Source organism: Limulus polyphemus, unplaced genomic scaffold, assembly GCF_000517525.1.
Source record: "Limulus polyphemus unplaced genomic scaffold, Limulus_polyphemus-2.1.2 Scaffold1027, whole genome shotgun sequence".
NCBI lineage: Eukaryota > Metazoa > Arthropoda > Merostomata > Xiphosura > Limulidae > Limulus > Limulus polyphemus.
This window is the reverse complement of record NW_013666637.1, coordinates 42,098-66,609: the sequence shown is the minus strand read 5'-3', so window position 1 is coordinate 66,609 and position 24,512 is coordinate 42,098. Positions and strand designations below refer to the sequence as shown.

The 24,512-nt window shown below is 31.8% G+C and overlaps 2 protein-coding genes across 9 annotated transcripts in view; one reads left to right on the top strand and one right to left on the bottom strand.

Annotated features, from left to right (window-relative positions):
* Nucleotides 1–16,427, top strand: part of LOC106461768 (rab11 family-interacting protein 4A-like) — a 45,943-nt gene extending 29,516 nt beyond the window's left edge. For 3 of the 5 annotated variants that reach the window (XM_022388806.1, XM_013921620.2, XM_013921621.2), the window contains 9 exons: nt 1,323–1,449; nt 2,641–2,744; nt 5,699–5,789; nt 8,330–8,379; nt 8,847–8,928; nt 9,291–9,428; nt 10,097–10,237; nt 10,705–10,842; nt 11,098–13,749. In XM_022388806.1, coding sequence (XP_022244514.1) covers nt 1,323–1,449; nt 2,641–2,744; nt 5,699–5,789; nt 8,330–8,379; nt 8,847–8,928; nt 9,291–9,428; nt 10,097–10,237; nt 10,705–10,842; nt 11,098–11,226 — 1,000 coding nt within the window. In that variant the 3' untranslated portion in view covers nt 11,227–13,749. Of the gene's footprint in view, nt 1–1,322; nt 1,450–2,640; nt 2,745–5,698; nt 5,790–8,329; nt 8,380–8,846; nt 8,929–9,290; nt 9,429–10,096; nt 10,238–10,704; nt 10,843–11,097; nt 13,750–14,319; nt 14,821–15,675 lie in introns of those variants that run through there. The other 2 variants (XM_022388808.1, XM_022388809.1) reach the window with 2 other exon arrangements.
* LOC106461767 (pentatricopeptide repeat-containing protein 1, mitochondrial-like) overlaps nt 14,944–24,512 on the bottom strand; it is a 35,255-nt gene continuing 25,686 nt past the window's right edge. For 3 of the 4 annotated variants that reach the window (XM_013921618.2, XM_013921619.2, XM_022388804.1), the window contains exons 8-10: nt 22,563–22,679; nt 18,738–18,926; nt 14,944–15,188 (exon numbers count right to left, since the gene is read on the bottom strand). In XM_013921618.2, coding sequence (XP_013777072.1) covers nt 15,036–15,188; nt 18,738–18,926; nt 22,563–22,679 — 459 coding nt within the window. In that variant the 3' untranslated portion in view covers nt 14,944–15,035. The remainder of the gene's footprint in view (nt 15,189–18,737; nt 18,927–22,562; nt 22,680–24,512) is intronic. The other variant, XM_022388805.1, reaches the window with a different exon arrangement.

Here is a 24,512-nt window from a genome sequence, read left to right as displayed (position 1 = left end):
GAACTTCCTTGATATCTTATCGAGGGTTGACGATGAGCGAGTTAATTTCGAGTGGACGTAGGTATAATTCGCTTAACAGGGAGCTAGCTAGCCCTGTAGTTCTTTCTGATCACACGCCGAGTTTCCACCAATAACGTTAGGTAATGTTTTCGTAAAAGTACTAATGTCCGATGTGAATCCGCTGAAGTTAAATGCTTTGTAATGTTCAAAATTATGAACGTTCCTGGTCAAATATTTGAAGTTCCCGATTAATAAGTGTTTATCACAATTATAGCTTACGAAGTTCATAGCCCACCAAATTACAGCAACCCAATAATAGATACGGTTTTTTAGGCGCGTCGCGTTGGTTATATTTATAGGCGTGTGAACAGTTTCTCGAAAATTCAGATTACGTATCAATACAAAGCTACACTGGCTTTACGTACACACATATATTGTTGATTCTTACACTCGAGAATCTTCTACAACTTTAGAAAATAGGCGGGAGTTTCGCAATACATATTTAACAGTATACGTCATGTACATTTCCAAATATAAATCTAATTAAAAAAACATCGATATTAAAATAAATATAGAATAATAAATCCGTCACAATATACACATCTATATATATATTGAAGGTATCTTCAAACGTACAGTTATATTTTTTGCCTTACGAAACATTTAAAAATGTTTATTATAGTGAATGATTTAATTTACGAGAATGCATATGCATCTTTAACACGGGAAAGTCTGTTTTCAAGAAGTTATTTTACTATATATTACATTCTTGGTTAACGTTCTTATCACGTAATAAAATTTTATCTAATTTATCATAGTAAAAAAAAGATTATTGTGACTTCTTAAAAATTAATAATCAATAGTCCCTTTCTTTGTAATATTATATTTAAACAATTATTCGCGCTTGCAAGTTGTGGTTCTACAATGACACACGAACGATTACCAACAATTATAAGTTTAATACAAAACCAGTTTAGTAACCATTTAGATTATTTCGACTTCCTTTGGTTCAGTTAACAGTCATTATAACTTTTATTATTTAAACATTTTGATTGAGCAAAGTTGTGATAATTTAAAAGCATATTTGATTATATACAATTACATTCGAATGAAAAAAATCCCTGAATTCATTGGCCTTACCCAAGATATTATTAGTATCTAAGCATTTTTGTTGATAACTAGTTTCGTTACTTTAGGTAATTACTTGAAATAAATTATTAACACGTTGTTTAATATATCCTAATAATTACATATGTATCTCCTGATTACCTGTTAATTACTGTAGGTTGATGTGAAATTCTAGTATTTGTTTCTTTCTTCAGTCAGTTATTTCGTAGTGGCACTCCAAACGGCAATGATCAATCATCCAATCATAGTAGACGGAGCTCAACAAGTTGTGATTTTGATGACACGTCTTTGGAGGAGGATGTCCTAGATCTTAATGATAAAGTAAAAATGATAGCTAGATAGATATTTCACCATTTTCTACAGATTAGTTAATATATATTATTCGTTATGAAGTCTTAATCTTGATTTAAATTATTCAGAATTATATGTATATAAAGCACCATATCTTTACACGAAAATCTCATGAATTATTTTATGAATTAAAAATATTTTAAACTTCTACTCTAGAGCAGTGTTTCTCAACCTTCTTTTGCCAGTGACTCCCTTTTGAGTTTGATTTATCTCTGTGGCCCCACCATTCGTAAACGCTGTTACTTAGGAAAAAAGTTAGTTTATTTCCACACTGTTGATTCATGATATATTTATAATATTATTTTTACAATATTGTTTTGTTTTCAAATATTTTGTTTATAACATACTGTTTACTTATACAAGTAAAAATATTCTGTTAATTATTGACATTTTATTCACTGTGATCCTTGGGCCTGGTTAACACATGAAAGTTTTTGAATGTTGGGTTGTAGTGTTGTCAGTGATAAGCGAAGATCACTTCTCTTCACAACATCAAACCGGTTACGTATTTTTGATAGCAAATAAGTCACCCGACTAAAACCAGATTCAACCAGATAAGGTGTGGGAAAAGCGATAAAATACAACTTTGCCTTCTCCCAGAGCTGTGAAACTTATTAGCTATTTCACTACTTATACAGAAATAATGTTTGTCACGCTTGAATCTAGCTTGGAGTGTTATATCACTCTGCTGCTCTTGAGAATCAGTCGAAAACATTCACAGATACCAGACAGACATTTTGATTGTTACTCGAGTACCAGTCGCGTCTGGTAACTTGACTTCTGAGCTGTGGGGGATACGGGGAGAAGGGAACCTTTTATTCAATTTTAAATTTTAAATATTTTATTCGGGCAGTGAAGTTTCGGTGGCCCACTCAGAATTTACTGTGCCCCCCCCCCTAATTTTCCGTCATGCACGGCCCCTTAGAAACATGGCGTGGCCCACATTAAGAACCACTGCTCTAGAGGCCGAAAAAAAAATTCTAAAGCTTATGAACTCAGAATTGTTTTACAAAATATCAATCTATTTTTTCCTTTTTTCTAAGACAGTGTGAAATAAAATAGACGCATTTTAACACAAAAATGTTTGAAGTTTATATTGAAGTGTTTCAAAATCGTATTTTGTTTTAGAGAAGGAAGGAGACAATTTTTAATGTCTTTCAGGTGCAAATACTTCAACAGCAAGTAACAGATCTCACGGAAAATCAAACAAATAACGATGATCGTTATTCTAAAGTAAAGCAAGAAAATTCCACTCTCATGTCAAGGTAAGCGCTAAGCTTTACATATATAATGATTTGTTTGAAGTGAAACCTATTGAACTTACTATAACAAATGATGAACAATTAGAAGTTTTAACTTTATGTTTGTTTTCACTAATAATTTTAATATATTAGAATGTTCTGATTGGTTAAAAATGTACAGTAACCAAACTTGTAAAGAACCGTGAAGAAATATTATAACTAATTTCGGTATTAGTCCTTAACATATTTAATCCACATCTGTTTTGAAACAACATTTTTCTAAACTATATATATACTAAATTACTTTTGGGCCAATGACATTGTTGATTATAGGATCTCTAATAACATATGAGTCATACAAAAATTAAACAAAGATACCGCTAATACTGCAGTTAATTTCACTAATTACTGGTGGGATTTCTTCTCTTTTGCATAAAAAAATCGGCGATTTTATTCAAGGTTTTTTTATTAGTTATTTGAAAATGAGAGTTTTAGCAACGGGAAACATAAAATTATTCAATATGGTGCAATATGTGGATCCGATCGTTAGTGACTGGTTTAATAACAAGCTAGTAATGTGATGGTTAAAAAACACAGTTGATCAAGAAAATATTAGTTAATAGTCCAGGACATGCTTTCCAACATTACTCATAATTCGCGCTATTACTACAAATGAATTCAATTTTATGATACTGAGAAATCTGCTCATGTTATTGGATTTCTTGTTTTGGAATTGCATTTTAAACAACAGTTTAATTTAACCAATATCATTAAGAGCTGTATACATTTTACGAATAAAATTTTGCTAATTACAAATACACACACACACACACATATATATATACAATGCAAAATTTCGTTATCTTCCTTTAAGTTTTATTACTTTAGGTGGCATCTACACTTTCTTTACTAATGAGCATAATAATTTTTATTTCGATATTACGTAAGTTTTCTACTTCTAATTTTTTTGTATTTCTAAAACTAATGGGTCATATTCAATTGTTTAAAATATCCTTATATCTTAAATAAACAAAACAACACAGTTTCAGATGGCGAAAGCTCAATAAATGACATCTTAAAAGTTTGGCTTAATGTGCGTGGATAAGTGCATCACATTCGATCACGATATCATCACAACTTTCATAAATGCCCTAAATATTAATTTCCTGGTAAAAAAAAAAGAGTTACAGTTGAATATCAGCATGCTGCATGCATAGTCTTTCAATAACGAAATATTATACTGTTGCGTCAGCGAGTCACATGACTACTGTGGCGCCCTCTAGTTTATAGAACTATCTTGTTCTTTCATGAATGCTCTAGTATTTACTAGATAGGGTAGTCTGGTATATATAAGAGGGGGAAAACGTGACGCGGGAAGGTAATGTAATGTGTGTGTAGACAGTGAGTAATTGAACTGCAGTCAGAGAGCACGAGAGACGTTACAGCGTTTGTTTAGCGCGATTGTTGAAGTTGAGTGTATCGGTAAAGTTATATTCGGAAAGAATAAACCAGTTTTATTAAGAAAGGACTTGTGTCGTTAAGTTTCGACGGAACGAAGTTACGGAAAGTTAATTAACAAACGGAGACGTAACAATACGGAAGGACGAGTCTCTAATCAATACTGCAATTACTTTGTCAACTGTTGAAAGCGGCCTTTGGTCTCAAAAAGTTGTGCAGAAACATTCTAGCGTATTCAAAACGTGATCAAATTAATTATTCACTTCTTTACCTATCGATCGTTCTAAGGCATATAGTATTTAAGAAGTAAATATTAGTTGAAAAGTATACGTTTACATGAACACTAGTTATACATGTTACATAGTAGTAAATATACCTCGCCTGTGCCGTTTTTTATATTAGTTAATATAAACTCTTTTAGAAAATTAAACAAGATATTACAGTTTTGTCATCAGGGGCAATGCCAGCTTCTTCCCAATGAAGAGGCTTAGGTAGGAGAGACAAAAAATTGAAGGAGCTGTACTCTAAATCTTGTGGGCACACATACTGTAGTATCAAGGATAACAAGCTTTAACAATAAGCATTGTTCGTTGGGCGTGTGGGCTACTGGAGAGGTTAAAGCACCTTTTGGGGTAGCTTCAGCCTTAGCAAGACCCCATTATCGCTGTCCCTGTTTGTCATTGTAAAATTACAGTAATATTAACTTTTTAGCACACTGTGTAGAATGCTTTTTATTAATCAAGTACCACTACTAGTACTGTAGGATATGATTTCTAATGTGATAAGAAAACACACACACACGTACACAGAGTTTTAAAGGATATCACGGCACGATACAAAATGCAAAATAAAATACATATACATTTATAATCTGAATGCTTGCTCTAAATATGAAAAAAAAAAAATGCTTACCCAACTAGGATTCTTCTTTTTGTGCCAAACCACACAACGGCGCCATAAGCGTATTAACACTGTTTCAGTTGCTATAGTAACCGACGCAGTTCGTCTGAACGACGTCAGTTTTTGAGTTTAACACTGTGCAGTGTACTTCAATGTTCATTGGAACATATTTTGACTTGAAACATAATCATCGTTCGTGAAACCTGTACAGTAAGCGTAGAATTAAATATTTCAGAAACGTATTCATGTAGAATATTAATCTTGTAAATTATTTAATTCGATTATCTGTTTTAATATTAGGTAACCACAACTTTTAGTTTTAAAAATAACGTGTGTTTCACCTTAAGGCTTAACTTCAAAAATATTTTTTTTTTAGTTTCATCCAACGTAACAGATCAGTCGTGTATAGATTACTGCGGCAACAAATAGTAGTGGAATTATTTTCAGATGATACACTCATACAGTTTGCGAAATGTGGAAAACTTTATTTACAGAGGAAGATTGCTTTCATTATGACAAAAATTTATGTTCTTGAAGTAATTTATAGGGACTATCTTTATAAAGAATTTGAGTAACAGACCTAAATACATAATCTCTGTTAATTTTCAACAAATTTGCAGAATACATTCTTTGGAAGAGCAGATCAAGGAATTAGAACTTAGATCAGAAGATAGAGTTAAAGATGAAGAAGCACGCATGAAAGAACTAATGGTAAACATTATTATCATAATAATTTGAATAATCAAATTTCAATTTGCTTTACTATAGGAGATTGTTTGAGTATAAGCCTGATAATAAGATAAAACTGTTCGGCTCGTGACCCTGGATTTCGCCGAGTACTTCTGTAGCAAAGCTTACTGTTTACTATACATTTCGGACTTCAAATGTATTAAGAATTTGTCATAAAATCATGTTTTAGTTTACATTTTTGCCAGATAGAGCTTGTCATTGCATTGACATCACAAATCGAGAAGGTTCCTGTAATATGTAGCAAAAATGATACCTAATAAATACCGAGTAACTAATGATGAGTAAGTTAGTTCAGTACCAGTCAGTCAGTCATTGTTAGTATTAAAAGGTATACTATTAGGTTAATCATTAAGTTACAGAACTTAAGTTTTTGTTTATCTATCAAAGATAATTAACTTAGGCGTACGTCTTGTAGTTTATATTGAAACGTTGTATCTGAAGTTAGGTCTGCATTTAGTTGCGGAGTTTATGTTGAAAAGTGTATTTATTACATTTGGCTTACAAGTGTTAGTGATTGTAGCAAACGTTTATTGAAAAATTATATAATTATTTATCGTTACGTGGACTGGACCTGGCATTATTTTACCACAAATAATCCAAAAGAACCCATCCAACAATAGAACACGTTGCATCATTTATGTCAGAAGTGGTATTATTTTATCACAAAGCGAGATAGAAACTTCACTTGAGGTGTTGAAACAGTTAAAAGACAGTCAAGAAGAAAGAAGCAGAAAACAAAAAGACCAAGAAGAAAGTGACAGAAAATTAAAAGAAGAAAAAGAACAAGACAAAATTATAAGAAGAAAGATACACGAATTTAAGAGAAGAGACAAAATATTTAAAGTATGAAGAAAAAATATATCTGATTGGAGATAAGATCTACAAAGCTATTGGAGATGTAAAGTGGAATTACCAGATTGAAGAAGTACAGCCCCCCAGTGGCACAGCGGTATGTCTGCGGACTTACAACGCTAGAAACCGAGTTTCGATACCCGTGGTGGGCAGAGCACAGATGACCCATTGTGTAGCTTTGTGCTTAATTACAAACAAACAAACAGAAGAAGTACAGAAAGGCTGTAATGGCAAAATAAAAGAAGTACAAAAAGTGATCACTGAGAACGGAACATAAAATTATATTGGTGATAGAATAAAACATGGAAAACGAATTGGTAAGTGCAAAGATTAAATCAACTTCACCTCTTTCTGAATTCCAACATAAAACACCACTTACTACAAACTGTGAAATAGAAGAACCCATTTGGTCTACACCTATTACCACTACTGCTGTGCCATCTGTTATTGCAGAACCTTTTTGGACTACTTTAGCCATGTCTCTACCAAATACAGTTCCAGAATTTAGCTGACCAATTCAACAACGTCATGCAGTTGACAAACCAATAGACTACGATGAAAAGGTACCATGGGAGGCATATCAGTCTCAATTCGAAATAATTTCCAAAGTGAACAGGTGGAATAGTGAACAACAAGCTATTCATATTGGTGCCCATTTAAAAGAACCAGCTTTAACGACTTTCTGGTACAGGATGCAGAGTAAAAAAGAGACCTTAGCTGAACTAGCGGAAGATTTGGAAAGGCTTGCACAACTATCATATTCAGAAGCTCCACGTGGAATGATGGATTCGTTAGCACATGACCAATTTATAAATTTCATAATAGACGAGGACATGAGAATTGAGTTGAAGCAAAGTAGGTGTACATTTTTAAAGAAACTTCTTCAGTTGGTGATGGAACTTGATTCCATTAAAGTCGCAGATAAACAACTAAAGGCACCATATAGAAGTCACAGGATCATCAGATCGAGTAATATTGAAATATTATGTAGGGAATAACAACTTCCAAAGGTTGTTAGTGAAAGAGAACTAAATGTGGAAAACATAGCCTTTACAACCGTAAGTGTGAGGAACCAAGAGCTCTTAATATACGAAAGAGAAAATATACTAAGGATGAGTCTTTTAGCCCAACTAGATCAAAGGGCTAACCAGACATCGGGAAACAAGAATTACCTAGACTTATGGGGCAAAGCTCAGCTGAGAATACCCAATCTGCCCCTAATGAGATAAGTAGTTCATTATTTTAAGAAACCAGTCCATGAGGCTACTGATTTGGGGAAATGAAGAATGAGAAAGAACTGTTGACCGTTTCTTTAAAGTAATTTCTGACGTTGTTCTTACACATATATCAGAAACTATTTTTTTTTTTTTAGTTAGAGTAAAGTAGCTGTACCTTCCATGTTTACTTTAGTGATTGGTTCGACTCATTTCAAGTTTGATTATTTCTCATGCAATATAGCATATTCAGTTGTTAATACCGGATAGACTGTGAAATTGAAACAAATATTAAAAACCAACAACATTAGTTTGAAGTCCTTACAAAAAACAAAAAATAGGAAGTGCTTTTAGGGGTCTAATAATTTATATTGTTTATTGGGATATTTTAAGAATATTTTACACAGTAAACTAACGATAGTATCTTACCTACAGGCTAGGTTAGAGAGAGACAAAGCTGCAGAAATAGAGCAGTACACAAATAGGTAAGTTAGTCGAGTTTGTCAGTACTTTAAGAAATTCTAACTAGTTTTGGTCATCTGTCACTTCTTTTATTTATCTTGTATTTTATAGAAAAACGTTCTATATGTTATAAAAAATAACCCGTTCTTGTTTAAAACAGTTCAATATTTATCTAAACCATTGAAAATCTTAACGCGAATATTATGCCAAAAAAGTTATAGCCATGGGCGCAAGCTTACTGAAGTGTGTAAACAATTGAAAATATTCAACGATCCTCACACTCCAGTATTAGACGGTTACCTATGTAATAGACATTAATCCTCAAAACTGCAAGAGATCATTTCAAAGCGTATCCCATAATGCCTCAAATGAACAACACCTTTCCTTATATGCGCCCATGGATTTAACTGTATCATTTTAGCAAATTTTTTTTATTTCTCTGATTTTTTCCTCAGTAAAATATTTTTTTTTTTAATTTATATTTCATTAGGTTGTACTCACTTCAACAAGAACACCTTGGGCTCAAGGAGGATGTTATTAAACTAAAAAACCACGTTGATAGACTGAAACAGGTAACAATAATGTTCACGCATTCACCAGAGATAGACATTTATATAAAATACTAGATTTAAAAATGGTAATACCGAAAAATAAAAGTTTAAAAAATGTATAGGAAAGAATGAGATGTATGTATTCAGAACCTTTTAATGCTTAACAGAAGACATATTTTAACAGGTATGTTGGTATTTGTTTAGTTAGAGAACTTGTTACTATTTGTATGTTATACAAAATGAACAAAGGTTACGTAATCAAAGAATAAACATTTTTACGCTTTTATTTTCTCTTAAGAGAAGATAGCTGTAGCAAAGGAAGTAGTTAATTTTTTATTTGATATAACATTTCATTCATCGTGGTTACTTTTAATATTTCATAGGAGAAATCCGCGGTTCAAGAGGAGCTAGCAGAAAGTACTTCACAACTCATCAGTCTTAGAGAAGAGCATCAGAAACTCCTTGAAAGAACAAGAAGAGAACGAGAGGAAATCAATGAGGAGAAAAAAGTCAATTCCCAGGTTTGTATGTGTTTTTCGCACGTTTGATCATCAATCATGGTTCTCATGTTTGTTTTAATTATACACCATACAGTTATTTACTGGAGCAAAGTTCTCGGGTGTGTATTGATTATTGTACATTACAAAGTGTGTTTATTGTGTTATTCCTAAAGTGTGTGCACTTCGTCATTTATTTGTCCAAGTTGAGTGTTTGTCTAGTATCAATACAAGGTGATTTTTCTTTCTAGGGTAGTATTCAGATGAGTCATTTTAGTGTTTCTTACTTATACTGCTGAAACAAAAACAACATATACTCACTGACTTACAATTTTTGTACAAATTATTAAACATTCAAAAAAGTTGTGATTTTTTTTATAATTTATAAGTATTTTAAACGTTTTTAGTTAAATTATTTGGCTGTGCTTGGTAGCTTTTATTAAATGGAAAAAAACTGTGATATTACTCTTATAACTGTTTCTATATTAGAAAGTTACATCATTAGTTTTTTTAATTATAGTATATTATTTCCTAGGTATGTTTGATGATGTATTGTATAATTTTTGAAACATTGTTGTTTTAGAATCATAGTTACAGAACATTTTCTGTAATTCAACCTTTATGACTAAATATATAATTAAACTGTACAATGATTTGTGGAAAAAATAAAGATGTTCTGTTTCTTGCAATAGCTACTTCAACAATATAACATTGAATTAGATGAACTAAGACGGTTCAAACAAGAGAATACCAAGCAACCTCAAACTTCAATACTACTGGAGTTACCTGTTCAATACCAAGAACTGGAAGAAGATATGAGAAAACTCAAGGAGGTAATGGCTTCGTTAGTACCTACAGTAAATCTGCATAGTAGTTTTAGGCCCCAAGATATTTGTCAGAAGAGATCAAATATTGGGTTTTACAATCATTTGAACTCAAGATTTCTCTCTTAGTGTTATTGGATTACTTACGAGTTATTTTTTTCTCAATACCAAAAGCAAGCTACATCAGGATTTATTTTTCTTGAGATTAAAGGATGGTTGAAGTTTTTCTGTTTATGTATGTGTTTCTCAAGGACATAGTCAATTTTAAAAAGCAATATATGAGTTACACTTTAGAAATGTTTTTACTAGAAAATTAATTTAAAAAAAAATGCACATGTTCAGTTAATTTATGAGTACATTAATTCAATTATGTCGGAATATACATCATTTATTGAGAGACAGAATATTTTATGTATACTTAAGTACCATTACCCACAGAATTGTTTTACAAAACATGTATTTTTGGATATTTTTAGGAAAATAAATACCTACTTGAAAGTAATGAGGAGTTACAAGCTCAGATTTTAAACAGCCGTCTGGAACAAGGCCGCACCTTAATTCACCAAGGACAAGAATCTTTAGCAGTTGAATTTGATAATTTGTCCAAAGATCAAGTATGTTTTTTATTTTTAAAGTTTGGAAACCAAAAATAAACATATAAATTATGGATGAAGTCAACAAAACTTTACTGTCACCTTTTAAGCAGTAATGGAAATATTTTAAGGTTTTCAATCAGTTAAAATGTAATTCCCAAAATGCTCAATACAAAAGTAGTGGTAGATGCAAGGAATGACAATACGAGTGTTCTACTGAATGATCATGTTGCATGATTACATGTCCGAGACTTCATGTGAATTTGATTTCTTCAGGTTATGGAAGCTCTTCAGGAGCAAAAGGAAGTAAACACAAAGCTGAGAAGATATATTGATGGGATTCTGTTAAATGTATTAGAACACTACCCTCAACTTTTGGAAGTGAAGCCGTCCAATTCCTACTGAAAGCTTTAGAATTGGTGTGTGAATAGTGATCAGTTGCTACTGTGGTCTATAAACCAATGTTATTGTTTTAAGAGTATGTATGTATTTTAGAAATGAGTTAAAGCATGATAAGGTAAATATTAAGTGTTATCTAATACCCTAATTAAAAATACTAGTAAACAAAGAAGCACTGCTATTTAAATATAACTACTAGTGATGTTGAGCATTGTAGTAGTTCACTTTTTTTTCTTGCCCTTTAACTATCCTGTAAAGTGTTTGAGAGTCATCTTGCATTTATTAAGACGTAATTTTCCTTTTATATCATTTTGCCTAGAGTACTGAGTATGCAACTGGACAGGATACAGATAATAAAATAAGAATTTCATTAACTTAGTATTTAAAAATTTGGTAGTTTCTAAAGAATACAAGTTATCAGGAAGTTAGTTAATTATTAAACCTCTAAAGCAGCATTTCCCAACTGGTGGTTCATGAAAACCTATGGGTTTGAGATAATTCTGAGAGGTTCCTGAGAAACACTTGGCAATGGCATCTTTTTCACTTTCCTAGTTCTACAGTTTTTGCCAATATTTTAATTTCCTTCTAATTTATTAAAATATTTATGGAAGGAAATAGCTTGATGTAGAGCCAGATTTAAGACTATATTTCTCTTCTTTTGAGCTGAATTTAAACACTGTATTCTTCAAACCAAGTTCAGAAGTCTCGTTAGGTTTTGTTTTCAATTTTTTTATTATGTTTAAGGAATTATATTTCACCTTTACTGGGTACTAACTGCAAACTGATGACAGTATCAGATTCGGATTTTATTGCAAATATGTTACATACTATGTGTTACATAAACTTTTTATTTTCAATGAATTCAACATGTTCAAAAGCTATTTTAATTTAAAAAAATTATTATTGTGTAAAAGGGATTCACTGCAAAAACTATTATTACTCAAAGAGTTTATGAAGAGAAAAAGGTTGGGAACCATTGCTCTAGCACTTGTAGCTTATTTGAATGTCAGGTATGTTATGTAACTTTTGGGTTAAATGCTTATGAAGAGCATTTTTTAGAGAAAGGGTATGTAACTTAGCTTATAAGGATATTTCAGATAATTAAAATAACATAGTTTACTGTATATATTTTGAATATGCATTTTAACATCAAAATAAGACTTTTGGGACACCACGGAGATTAAATTAATAAATTGCTTATCTAAATCTTAGGACGGGTTGTTTATGGTAATGATGGGGCACTTTATTAAAATACCATGCAAATTAAGTGTACATCTCAGACTGAATGCATGCAAGTCTTGGCACAACAAAGTTTTTAGTCAATTACATCAGCTGGATAAAACTTTATGAATTTCAGACCCTTCACTGTTGTTAAGAGCTTAGCACAATGCTGTAAAACTTCTGTATTTATCAGGAAGATGACAGAAATACTTCACAACTTTTGAAAAACCCAGTTTTTCTGGACATGAAGACATTTTTTTATCATAACATTATTGAGATTTAATATAAAGAATAAGACCAAAATAATGTCATTTATTTGGATTTTATTAAGATATCATTCTAATTGTGTGGGAGTTGTACATGCCAACATTTTACTGACATTGTTACTATACAAGTTTTTTGTGACTCTCAGTCAGCATAAATATCACACTACTTCTGTGTAACTTTGATACAATCAGGATGTGTGAAAATTCATTACTAGTATATGATTTCTAAAAACAAACAAAAAAAAGATTATAATTACATTAAGAAAGTATACAAGTTAATGGAATATTCAGCTATTGGCACTAGATTTCCGAGAAAACATGCAATTCACTACTAAGTTAATTAACAGTCATTAAAATTTGAAACATTCTCTTTTTATCAGCACATTAACACAATTTTTAAATCGTGGAAAAGAATGTTTATTAGGAGATTACACTAATAGTTTTATGTTTGAAAATGTCACAACGTGTCCTTGTTGCTTTATGATGTATGTACATTGTAATTTTGTCATGCAAGTAACGATATTGATATAAATAATCAAAATGTTATCACACAGAAAAGAAACTAGTGTGTGTTACTATATGTGAATTTTAAAAGTCAGCACATTAAAGACTACATGAGAAATTTGACTTTTACTGACTCATAATCCCCAAACAAGATAGTGAGTACTCTTCTCTCACATTGGATCCCTGGGATTTGTAACTCCTTGGATGAAACATTTAATGATTTATGGTGTGGAATGGGGCCCTGTTCTCTTAAATTGACTGGAGCCAACTCTCATGAACTTCCTTTAAATGGGTTTTCATTAAATGCTGAGTTTAAGTAAGTGGACCACTTTTATTTAGCAATCTAGATCATTGAAAATATTACACAATGTGTAGCAAGAAGAATCACGTTTTGAGGAAACTGTGTCTTTTAAGGACTTATAGAAGTTAACAGTTATACTATTTGAGAATGTGCACCTAGCAATGATCAGAGTTAAGACTGTTGGAGAACCCAATGTGCTGTTATGATAATTTCATATTAAAGTCAGAATTTCTAAAACCCTGGAATATTTAATTTATAAACTGCTACATGTGTATTGTTGTGAAGTTTCAAATTTAAAAAAATAAATAATATTACAAGTTATGTACATTGAAAGAAATGATAAAGATATTAACATTCAATTTTAAATTCTTTTGTACTGGACATGTTTTTAAACATTTATTAAGTATTACTCAGAGAAAATTTAGTTAGAGTGAGATAACTGGAAACAAATACAATTTTAAGTAATTAACTTTATTAATAAGACCTAGTGTTGTGTTTGAATTCCACATCAAATTCTACATTGTGCTTAAAGTTGTTTTTATGGATTATTTTTACTTTATGCAGACAAAGTTTTATACATATTAAATCACTAAACTTGACATGAATCTTAAAACTTGTAAAGCTTCACTTTCTTTCTTTCAAACCTTTAAGGGCTGTTTTAACATGAAACTTAATATAACCGCTGTTGCTTTCAATATAATAATGTTTCTAGAGTTACCAGTAAAATCCAACATTGTTCAACAATATATGTATATATATCACCAACTATTGTAAGGTCTGAAACAGTGCCACATTTTTCTATTTCAATGATACAATAAAACAGTTGCAGAAAGTCTGGCACCATACTACTGGAAAATTGAAAACTATGCTAAATTTTGCATATGTTAGATTTTTCATTCTCTTAAAATGAAATATGGAAAATGTAAATTTCCTATTTTTATATGAAATTTAGGGTGGAGGTTGTTAATGTTCATCTATTCACATTGAATTATGACAGTAAATTATATCTTTGGGAACTACTTTACACTTATGTACAGTCAAGCACTCTTGTTTAACTGTTTGTTACTAAGAGTTGTCAATAAGCTATGTCCAGGTAAAAGTTAAGCACCTTTATACCTCTTACAACAAGTCAGCATATTGCTTGCTTAGTCTAAACCACCCAAGTAATAAAATTTGTTTCCATTTAACACAATAACTTATTGAAATTTAGAATTTTTTCTTTTGGAAAATATTGTTTAGTGGTATTTAAATTTCAATACTATAACTTATTACTGTGATCTAAATGTGTAACTTACATTATAGTAACAAACTGCATACCTTTTTTGATTGAAAAGAAAAAGAATGGTGAAGTAAAAAAAGATCTCAACTTTTCCACATTTTGTAAAATCCTGTAAGATGTGTATGTATAATAATCAAACCTTGAACTTTGTCCAATCACTGAACTTTTTAATTCGGCTCAGCCAGTTCTAATTTTTACAAAATGGACTGCTACAGAATCTATGCTACAAGATTTAGAAATCAATCTATGGAGTTTTTTGCTGATATTGTGCCCAAGGATGTTGAGGTATTTCAACATAAGTATTTTTTAACCACTGCTTATAGTACAAGTTATACACACGGAAGCCTTCTTTAACATATTTCTTCGTGTATGGTAATGGTACCTTTTCTCCTCGGTCCTGAAAAACACACCAAAAGTTAGAATATAATACTAAGAAGTTGCTAGTAAAGCTTAATATCATGGAAAGAAAAAGACAACCAGATAGAAAATGTTCTAATTTCTTCAAATGACTGTACAGTAAGTTATTTTAACTTTTTAATGTGTCCTTATAAAATTTGTTCATAAATTACAGAAATGGAAATAATTATGCAAATACACAAGTGATACAAACAATGAGTAACTGCAAGTAAATGGTCAATTTATCATTAGTTATATTACAAAACATTACTACTTCATAGTTGTTTCAAACAAAGCAGTGCACGTTATTTTCATGCTACGTAAGTTTATGAATGTATGTACTCCCTACAACTCAGTCAAGTTATTTGTTGCCACTTGACTTTATCAATTTCCATATAACCTATACAACCTTAATGATATTCATAACAAAACTTCTTGCAGGCTGAGCCATGGTTTTGAGTGTTTCATTGGCTCTTTTTTCCTCCCAGGTATCATCTCAACATACTTACTACATGGTTGAGATCACTGTCTCAACACTGCTACAAGATGAATTCCTGCCCAACAGGTCTTGTTCCCAAGAGAATGATATGATGGATAAAAACCTGTTTGTATCTATCAGCAGTCAGGATGCCATCAATTTTGTGTCAACCTCCAACATTATGGCTGTGAACCAGCCCACACTTGTACTGTCCCTCCAGTATGCTTCACAGTAGATGTACATTTATTGTGATACCATTCTATTATAGAGTTGGGCAATTAGTAGAATTTGCTAATTAATTAATCAACTATGTGATTACATTTAATTAAATGATTATTCTTACAGGACAGGGTCAACACAATCTGCCAGGCATGCTGCAATCAGTATTGTCATGCTAGAAGATGAATCCTTGCCCAGTAGGTCTTATTCCTGAGGTAATGGCATGATGGACGAAAATCTGTTTGTATTATATTGTGACAATTCATGTACGTAGTCCTTGAACTAGTTGCCCATATTAATCACACTTCCACTGTTCAATCATTTCCATTTCCAGAATTGCTTGTCCATGTTAATGAGGAGAACTTAGTAGATACACCAGTACACAAAATCCTAATTTTGAAATGGTAAACTACAGGGAAAGGAGACAGTCAACAGCATGCACTGGCAAACACTTGAGCTACTTTAATCAAAAAGTGGAACTTGACTGCCACTCTTATAACACATCAATGGCCTCAAAGGAGTATGATTTTACAGCAATGGGGCATGAACCACAGACTCTAGGATTCACAGGCCAATACACTAACCACTAAGTCACACACCCACTAATAGTATTCTGTGGGGCATCAACCACAGACTCTAGGATTCATAGGCCAATACACTAACCACTAAGTCACACACCCACTAATAGTAATCTGTGGGGCATCAACCACAGACTCTAGGATTCACAGGCCAATACACAAACCACTAAGTCACACACCCACTAATAATAATCTGTGGGGTATGAACCACAGACTAGGATTCACAGGCCAATACACTAACCACTAAGTCACACACCCACTAATAATAATCTGTGGGGCATCAACAACAGACTCTAGGATTCACAGGCTAATACACTAAGTCACACACCCACTAATAATAATCTGTGGGGCATCAACCACAGACTAGGATTCACAGGCTAATACACTAAGTCACACACCCACTAATAGTAATCTGTGGGGCATCAACCACAGACTCTAGGATTCACAGGCTAATACACTAAGTCACACACCCACTAATAGTAATCTGTGGGGCATCAACCAACCACAGACTCTAGGATTCATAGGCCAATACACTAACCACTAAGTCACACACCCACTAATAGTAATCTGTGGGGCATGAACCACAGACTCTAGGATTCACAGGCCAATACACTAACCACTAAGTCACACACCCACTAATAATAATCTGTGGGGCATGAACCACAGACTCTAGGGTTCACAGGCCAATACACAAACCACTAAGTCACACACCCACTAATAATAACCTGAAGTGATGAAACACAAACTAATAAGCTGCAGCCATAATGATGACAAAACATAAATAAAAGAGGAGGAAAACAAAGTTGCTGATAGGAAAAGTCTCACAACCAGTAGGTTAAAACATTAGTATAAATTCTATCGATGAGCTTAAACCTGAAAAAAAATCTTTATTTTAGACTTTACCAAATCAAGGGACACCATCAAAGCATGCTCTGTGAAAACCACGTACTTAATGCATTTGAAAGCACAGTCTTAACGGAATGAAATGAAACAGCACAAATGTGGCTGGAAATAGAGAAGCTGAGAGGTAAGAAACAGATTTACAATTGGAATTATTGTTGAAGAAAACTGATCAGAAAGTACTAGGATACACAACTGATGGTTCACTTCAGATAATGGCTAATCGTGAACACACACACTGACAAAGAATATTTCATGAGGCAATGTACATACCATAATACTGACTGGCCAAAAAGGAATTAAAGGTAATTTTTGTCACAGTGTTGAAAGAATAATAATACATATAATTCAGTAGAAATTTGATGCAAATAACGTACATCTACAGAAATCTAAAAGTGATAATACTAAAAACTAAACGTTTAAACACTGAATGCATTAGGATTCTCAGATTTAGTAAACAATACATAGAGTTTGATAATATATATGAACATAGTGGAGTATCTGCCACAACTGAGATAGGTTGTACCTTAGTTATTTAAAGAAATAAGGGGGGGGGGAGAAAGGTTCTAATTGCACGATTTTGTTTTGTAATGGATGTAAGTTGACAAACTGGAATATTATACTTGAATGGTTAATACTGATTAAACCCATTTGTTCTCAAAGAGAAACAGTAATTATTACTGTGCACACAAGTACCTGTAACACGTGCATCATCTGATAAAAGAATTCAGCAGGAGTGCTTTTAACCTGATGTTAAACAGGACACAGTTAAAAAGCATTTCAAATTTTCATAATCTTTCTTCCCCTTAATGCAGTTCCTGCACACACACACATCAAAAAATTAACAGTACATTAAAATCTATGAAAAAACAAACTAAAAAGTATGAAAAATATTTTGTTGGATACAAACAATTAAAAGGAATGTCATCAACAGTGCCTACTGACATTAATTATATTAACAAGTATTTAATGTTATGAAGATAAAGAATCAGAAAAGATGGCACTTTTATGTTTTTTTTATGAAGTTACTTTTTTCCAAACAAGAAGCAAAACTACTGTATTCTTACTTAATGATTTAGAAATATATTTCAACACTTGGAGAAGATAAACACCATATTAAATTTCACAGTATTAGTTTAAAAGTTGTAATAATTCTTTTGGAAATATTTAAATAATTTTATGCATTAGAAAAGAGTTAATTTTAGTGTACAAAAAATAAAATAACTACATTAACATATACAAATAATTCTATGCATTACTAAAGAATTAATTTTACTGTACAAAGAAAACCTTTTAAATTTACATTAACTGTACAAAATCAGTTTCCATAATTCAGCTACTGGTTAATAGAAAATAAACTATAAGTCCAAGAAACCTGAGCTGCAAGGATCTTTCTTGCTTTCTGTCGAATGTATTCTAAACACTTGAGGACAGGAGGATCAGGTTCTACCTCTAAATCTTTCATCTTATTCATAAGTGAGATGAGGTACCAAAAGTCAGGAATAAAAGTGGCATTTCGTACAAGTGATCCAAATATTTCTACATTTGGTCTGAAACCAGCAGCCTGTTAAAAATTGGAAAATAAAAGACAGAGTTATCTGATTTACACATTACACAACTATGGTCATTTATAACTACATACAAACAATGTCTTCAAGCTAAGCTCTTCAATTAAAAGAACAAATGCACACACAAAAATGGGAAGAGCTTAATCAAAAACTATCCTATAAATATAGAGTGCATATAAAAAAGTATACATTTTACAATGTTTATGTACATATTTAAGATCATGATTATAAGAGAATTATAGTACTCAAATGGAAGTATTTTTAACAAAGTGAAAGGAAGCAGAAGTAATATAGAATATAAAAGTTACAAACAAACTTACAAATAACATTAATTTAGTGTTATCCTTTATTCCTGCTAAACGTTTAAAAATAAATCACAAATATTAAGAGAAATGGATGTTGTCTTCTACATCATATGTAACAAAGAGGGCTTACTTTTAAATAAAACAAATGTGAGCTTCAGTTTATACTTTTACATTTTATTTCTAGTGTTTAAGATGCTACCACAATTTATTCAAGTGCAAATAACTGATGTCTCATGAATCTATTTCTATACACAGAAAAAACAACAGCTTTCTATCCTTTTGAGTTGCTACACCTAATTCAGTAACTATAATTTCCAGTTTTGTTTGAGACAGATTTCATTATTCACATTTAATTTTGATTTATGGTTAATGCTAAATTTTTATCACTTTTATGTCAAGCTCCCTTATAGGAAGTCCTTAAAAAGACAAAATATAAAATAACAGAAATAACTATGGAAACATAAGCAAAAAAAGAGTAATGACAATTAGACAGTGAATTTATTAATTGTACAAACATTATTACAGAGAATACAAAAGATATATATATATGCATACATGGCAACAGCATAGGTGGGCTTTAAAAAAGTTCATTATAATTGTCATATAGGCCTAGTTCAAATGTTTTCCTGTTTGGAAATATTCACTAAGGTTATGTTGTATTAAACACTTTACATGAACATTTAAAGGTGGCAGGCAAAAACAATAAACAGTTCATGGCTCAACAGCCCCACCACTTTGTGTACTGGTAATAAAATGCCAAAGTAAGTTACATTTGCAATTATTTTCTTTTTAGTGAAAAAGTTACTTTCAAGTTAAGAAAAAATAATAGTAAGTTCTTAAAGTTTCTTGCATATTTGGTTTCTTAATCTAAACAGTAATTTCCATATTAGTAATATTATATTTAACTTTAGTATTGACCAATTAGACCAACTCAGTTTTTAAGTTTCTTTTAACTGATGCCAATATGCAAATCAGTTACTTTGGATATTTGTAAAAATGACATTTCTTCGCATGAAAGAATCATTGGTAAAACTGGTTTATACATTCTATTGTTTTCATTAGTTCTTTTATTGCTGCTGTAATCAAGTATCTTCCCAGTTTGATGAAAGATGGACGTCTGGGACTGACATAAAGAAAATGAGCCTCCAATACAGGAAAGATAGAGAATTCAAGAAAGCCAGGAGGTTGAAGAAGTGGAAACCACAACTATTCTGGCAAAAAGAGGGTCAATGAGAAAAACCTAGCAAAAGGTGCTATGCTATGATTAAAAAAAAGCATCCTGGGAAGAAATTGAAGATGAGGATAGGTATACAGAAAGAGGGTGGAGCAATCCAGACTTAGAGGTAATATTGGTAGGGAGAACCATGGATTCTGGGAATAGTGACCAAAAAAGTGAAAGTTTAGTGTAGAGGGGAGTCATAAATGCATAGATAAGAGGATTCCCAAATTGAGAACAAATCCACAGAAACACCAGAATATGTCAGGACCACTCTGTTGGAAAGACTTGGTCTAGTGAGACAGCAGATCTCCTACTAAATTTTAATATCCCAGAACATGGAAGGCCAACAACTGGATGTTGTTGTCATGAGCCCAAAAGATAAGCTTAGGAACAAGAAGATGTGAGAAATTATAGTGGAGTTGTCAGAATAGATCAAAACAGGATATCTAGACAACTGTTATGAAATATTGTAGTAGGCCCATTAAACTACTTGAACTGCCCCCATATCAAAGACATTGATGTGGAAAGACTGTTCAGCAGAACTAAAAACATTGAAAATGGTGGAAGTATCTAAAACTGCATCAACATGGCTGGAGGTGTACATGAGGTCTGTGTAGAGTGGTGGAATAAGAATATTCAGAGGTTGTGAATATTCAAAACAGTGAGAGGCTAATAAATGGTAGTAGAGAAAGGGAAACAGAAGAAAACATCCAGAGAGGTGAAAGTCCCTAAAAGGGAGAAAAGGAGACATGAGAGCCTTATAAACCAAAAGCTTCATATCTCATAAATCTAAAGGAGAAGGTTGAGCTCATCCATCAAATATGGTGATAAAGACTTCCAGATGAATCAGATACTGTACAGGAATCAATACTGACAGAGGAAACTGACTTGCCAAATCAAATAAACAGACTCTTGAAGGAGAAGAGAGTTCATAGCAGATGATGTCCCTTAGGCCAGGGCTAGGAGGTGACATACGTCTATACAATGGAGGTATATGCAGACCCTGAGTGCATTCTCCACGTGAAAACTCTCACAATTTTGTTGAAAATCGACAGATGTGAGTCTTGAAAGACAAAGAAAACTCCCAAGAGAAAATCTATATGATCCAAGGATTTGTTTACAAAGTTAGTCAACAGGTGGACAAAGTGTAAGTGGCAAGCTCCCACAGGACCAAAGTGAAGGGGTGGCTTCAGAAACAACAGATTTATGACTGTTAGTAGTTTAATGAGTATATCAGAATTATGACTATTGGTAGTTTCAAGGATAAATCAGCATCATCATTGTTGATAGTTTAAAGAGTATTCCAGCATTGTGAATGTTCATAATTCAAATGATATATATAAGCATTATGACTTGGTAGTTTAATGAGTATCCAAGCATTATGACTGTAAGCCAGTTGTAGTCATACAAATCCATTAAATTTTTTTTTATTGCCTTATAAACATGACTTATTTCACCATATATTCTGCAAACAAGCATTGAATGTTAGTATGGTATTGAAATTTATTATTCCGATTTAAAAGTATAGTCTTGCTTTGTGATTTCAAATTTACTGTCATTTAGCATAAATAGATTTATATCTGACAAACAGAGAGCTTTACTAAAGAGAAAATACCAAAAATCATAACGAGTAACATTTTCCACTAAAACTTAAAACTCACTATGCTAAGCAAAACAGGTTAATCACATACAAAGCTTTCATTTGGTTTAACTTACCTTTCAAACATCTCAATCTTTTGTTATTGTTTTGTATTGAAACTGGAAACACTATAATATCATTACCCAAGTTATTTTTCTACATTGCAGAAAAATAAAAATTAATTTAAACAATAATACAAAACTCATTACCACTTAAATATTTATGTGAAATATAAAAGTACATATTGAATAAGGTTATAGTAAGTGACAGTCTAATACCTTCTTTTATTCTTTGTTTTTCCATTCTGTTATACAATCTGTTTGATGTGAAATCTGTTTTGTTTGTTCTACTGGAAGGTTGTGTTTTCAAACTTTTAGTTTTAAATGCACATTAGTACTGTAGTACTATTATATATATTTTTATAGATCCAAACATTTATTCTCAGTAGCATATAATGTATAGATCTTACCTCCATTTCTTCTAAAAGTTGGAGACCCAAATTTTTTGTTTTGCATCCCAAGGCCAAAACTCCAAAAGTCACAATATCTGGATACAATCCATACTTGCGAATGAGTGATAATACTTCCTGCCAAATCACAAAAAAAGTTATTACATAATTTTATGTATGAAACAGATACAGAACTAAAATAAATTAATTTACAAAAATAATTACATTTATACACCAATATTTTACTGTCAAATAAGTTGCTGGCAATTTCTTAACGTTGATATCTGTGAAAATAGATTTAATAAAAAATGATACTAGGTAAAGAGTTGATAAACAACAGTTTCTAGAAATCTAACAATGGCAGCCTTTACAGTTTTTAATAGTATGGTGAAGCAAGGCTTTGAGGGAAGAAGAATGATACACAATAAAATATAGCTTTTGGCAAATGTTAAATGATGAGAACAGGGGTTCTCCAAATTTCTAATCTATAGGATCACCCCCTGTATATTCTGCATCCTTATTAATTAATTTAATTAAAATACCGTCAATAGTTCTTTTGTAAATGTTTGTTTTAATTTAAACTAATGATTAGTTTTTTAAATTATACTGTACATAACAAACTTGTGTAATATTACTTGAAATGCTGTTAATCACTACAAATAGAATTTATTTATTATAAATTAACTTATTCAAGTTTTAATTATAATAATTGGCTTGTCTCTATTATTATTAATAATTAACTAGAGAATCAGGAGTATACACAGGGCTGAGTATATTGTATTATAACTATTCTGAATAAGCAAATAATGTAACAACCATAGCTGATATAAAAGTGTGGTGGAAAGGCATACATCAAAACTATATTTTGCCTTTTTTTTATAGGTATCTTGATGCCACCAAAAATTTATAACTTTTGGGAAAGGTACATAACAGCCTTTTTTGACACACAAAATTCACACTCAGATTGTAAAGATGTGTTAAGATCTTGGATTTAGAATTCATAATATGGGGTTATCCTTTGTAATCAATTACAGTGTAAAAACAAAGGAATATGGATGGACTTGGGGCATCAGGGCCATTCACAAAGGGACTTGCAACAAGTTGTATCCTAGCCATGGTAAGCAGTGTGTGGCATTTTGTCATAGGAGAAAATCCCTAAGCATGAAGTTCAGCAATAAAAGCCATCCAAGTGTTCCAGTTAATAGTATGCAACACCAACAAGAAGGATTTTAATCTGGAAATGAGGACAAAAGAGTATGGATTCACCAAGATAAGGCTTCCAGTCATACCTTTTGCTCAACAGTCACATATCTCAAGCAGCGGAAGAATGAATTGGGTATTCATGATATTTCATATGAAAGTTGTTGGACATATTGCCTATAGATTTCTTGCAAATTGACTGATTAAAGGGCTAATGGAAAACCACTGTTTTTGTATAATTAATAGATTATGGAAAAGTAGGAAGGAGTGGTGTGCTTTGGACATGACAACCTTTTGGAAGATAAACTAAGTTGCAGGATTGTTAAGATGCATGGTCATCATAAAGCATTACTGCACATGGCTGCAAGGACTTAATGAGGCTCCAAAACTTTAATATGACATACTCAACCTCTGTACCTGTACTTCAGACAGATGTGTTTTACAAGAAAACCCTTCTTCATTGTCAAAAGCACTATTTTATAATTCAATCTGTCTAAATGAGCTAGCTGTTAACCCTTTTGCAATGGGCTCAGTATAATATTTGAGTTAAGTATTTATACTATAACTTTTAATGCAGTAAGTGTATCTTCACAAAATTTGGTAGACTTTCAGTAAAGATTACAAGTCTTTTGTTCACAAAAAATCAGATTTTTTAATGATGTATTTTTTATTAGGGATTTGTTTGTGAAAAATATCAAGTTTGTTTCGTTACCAGTCCAACTGCAAAGTGATTTTCATGTTACAACTAAAAAACTATTATTCATCCCAAAG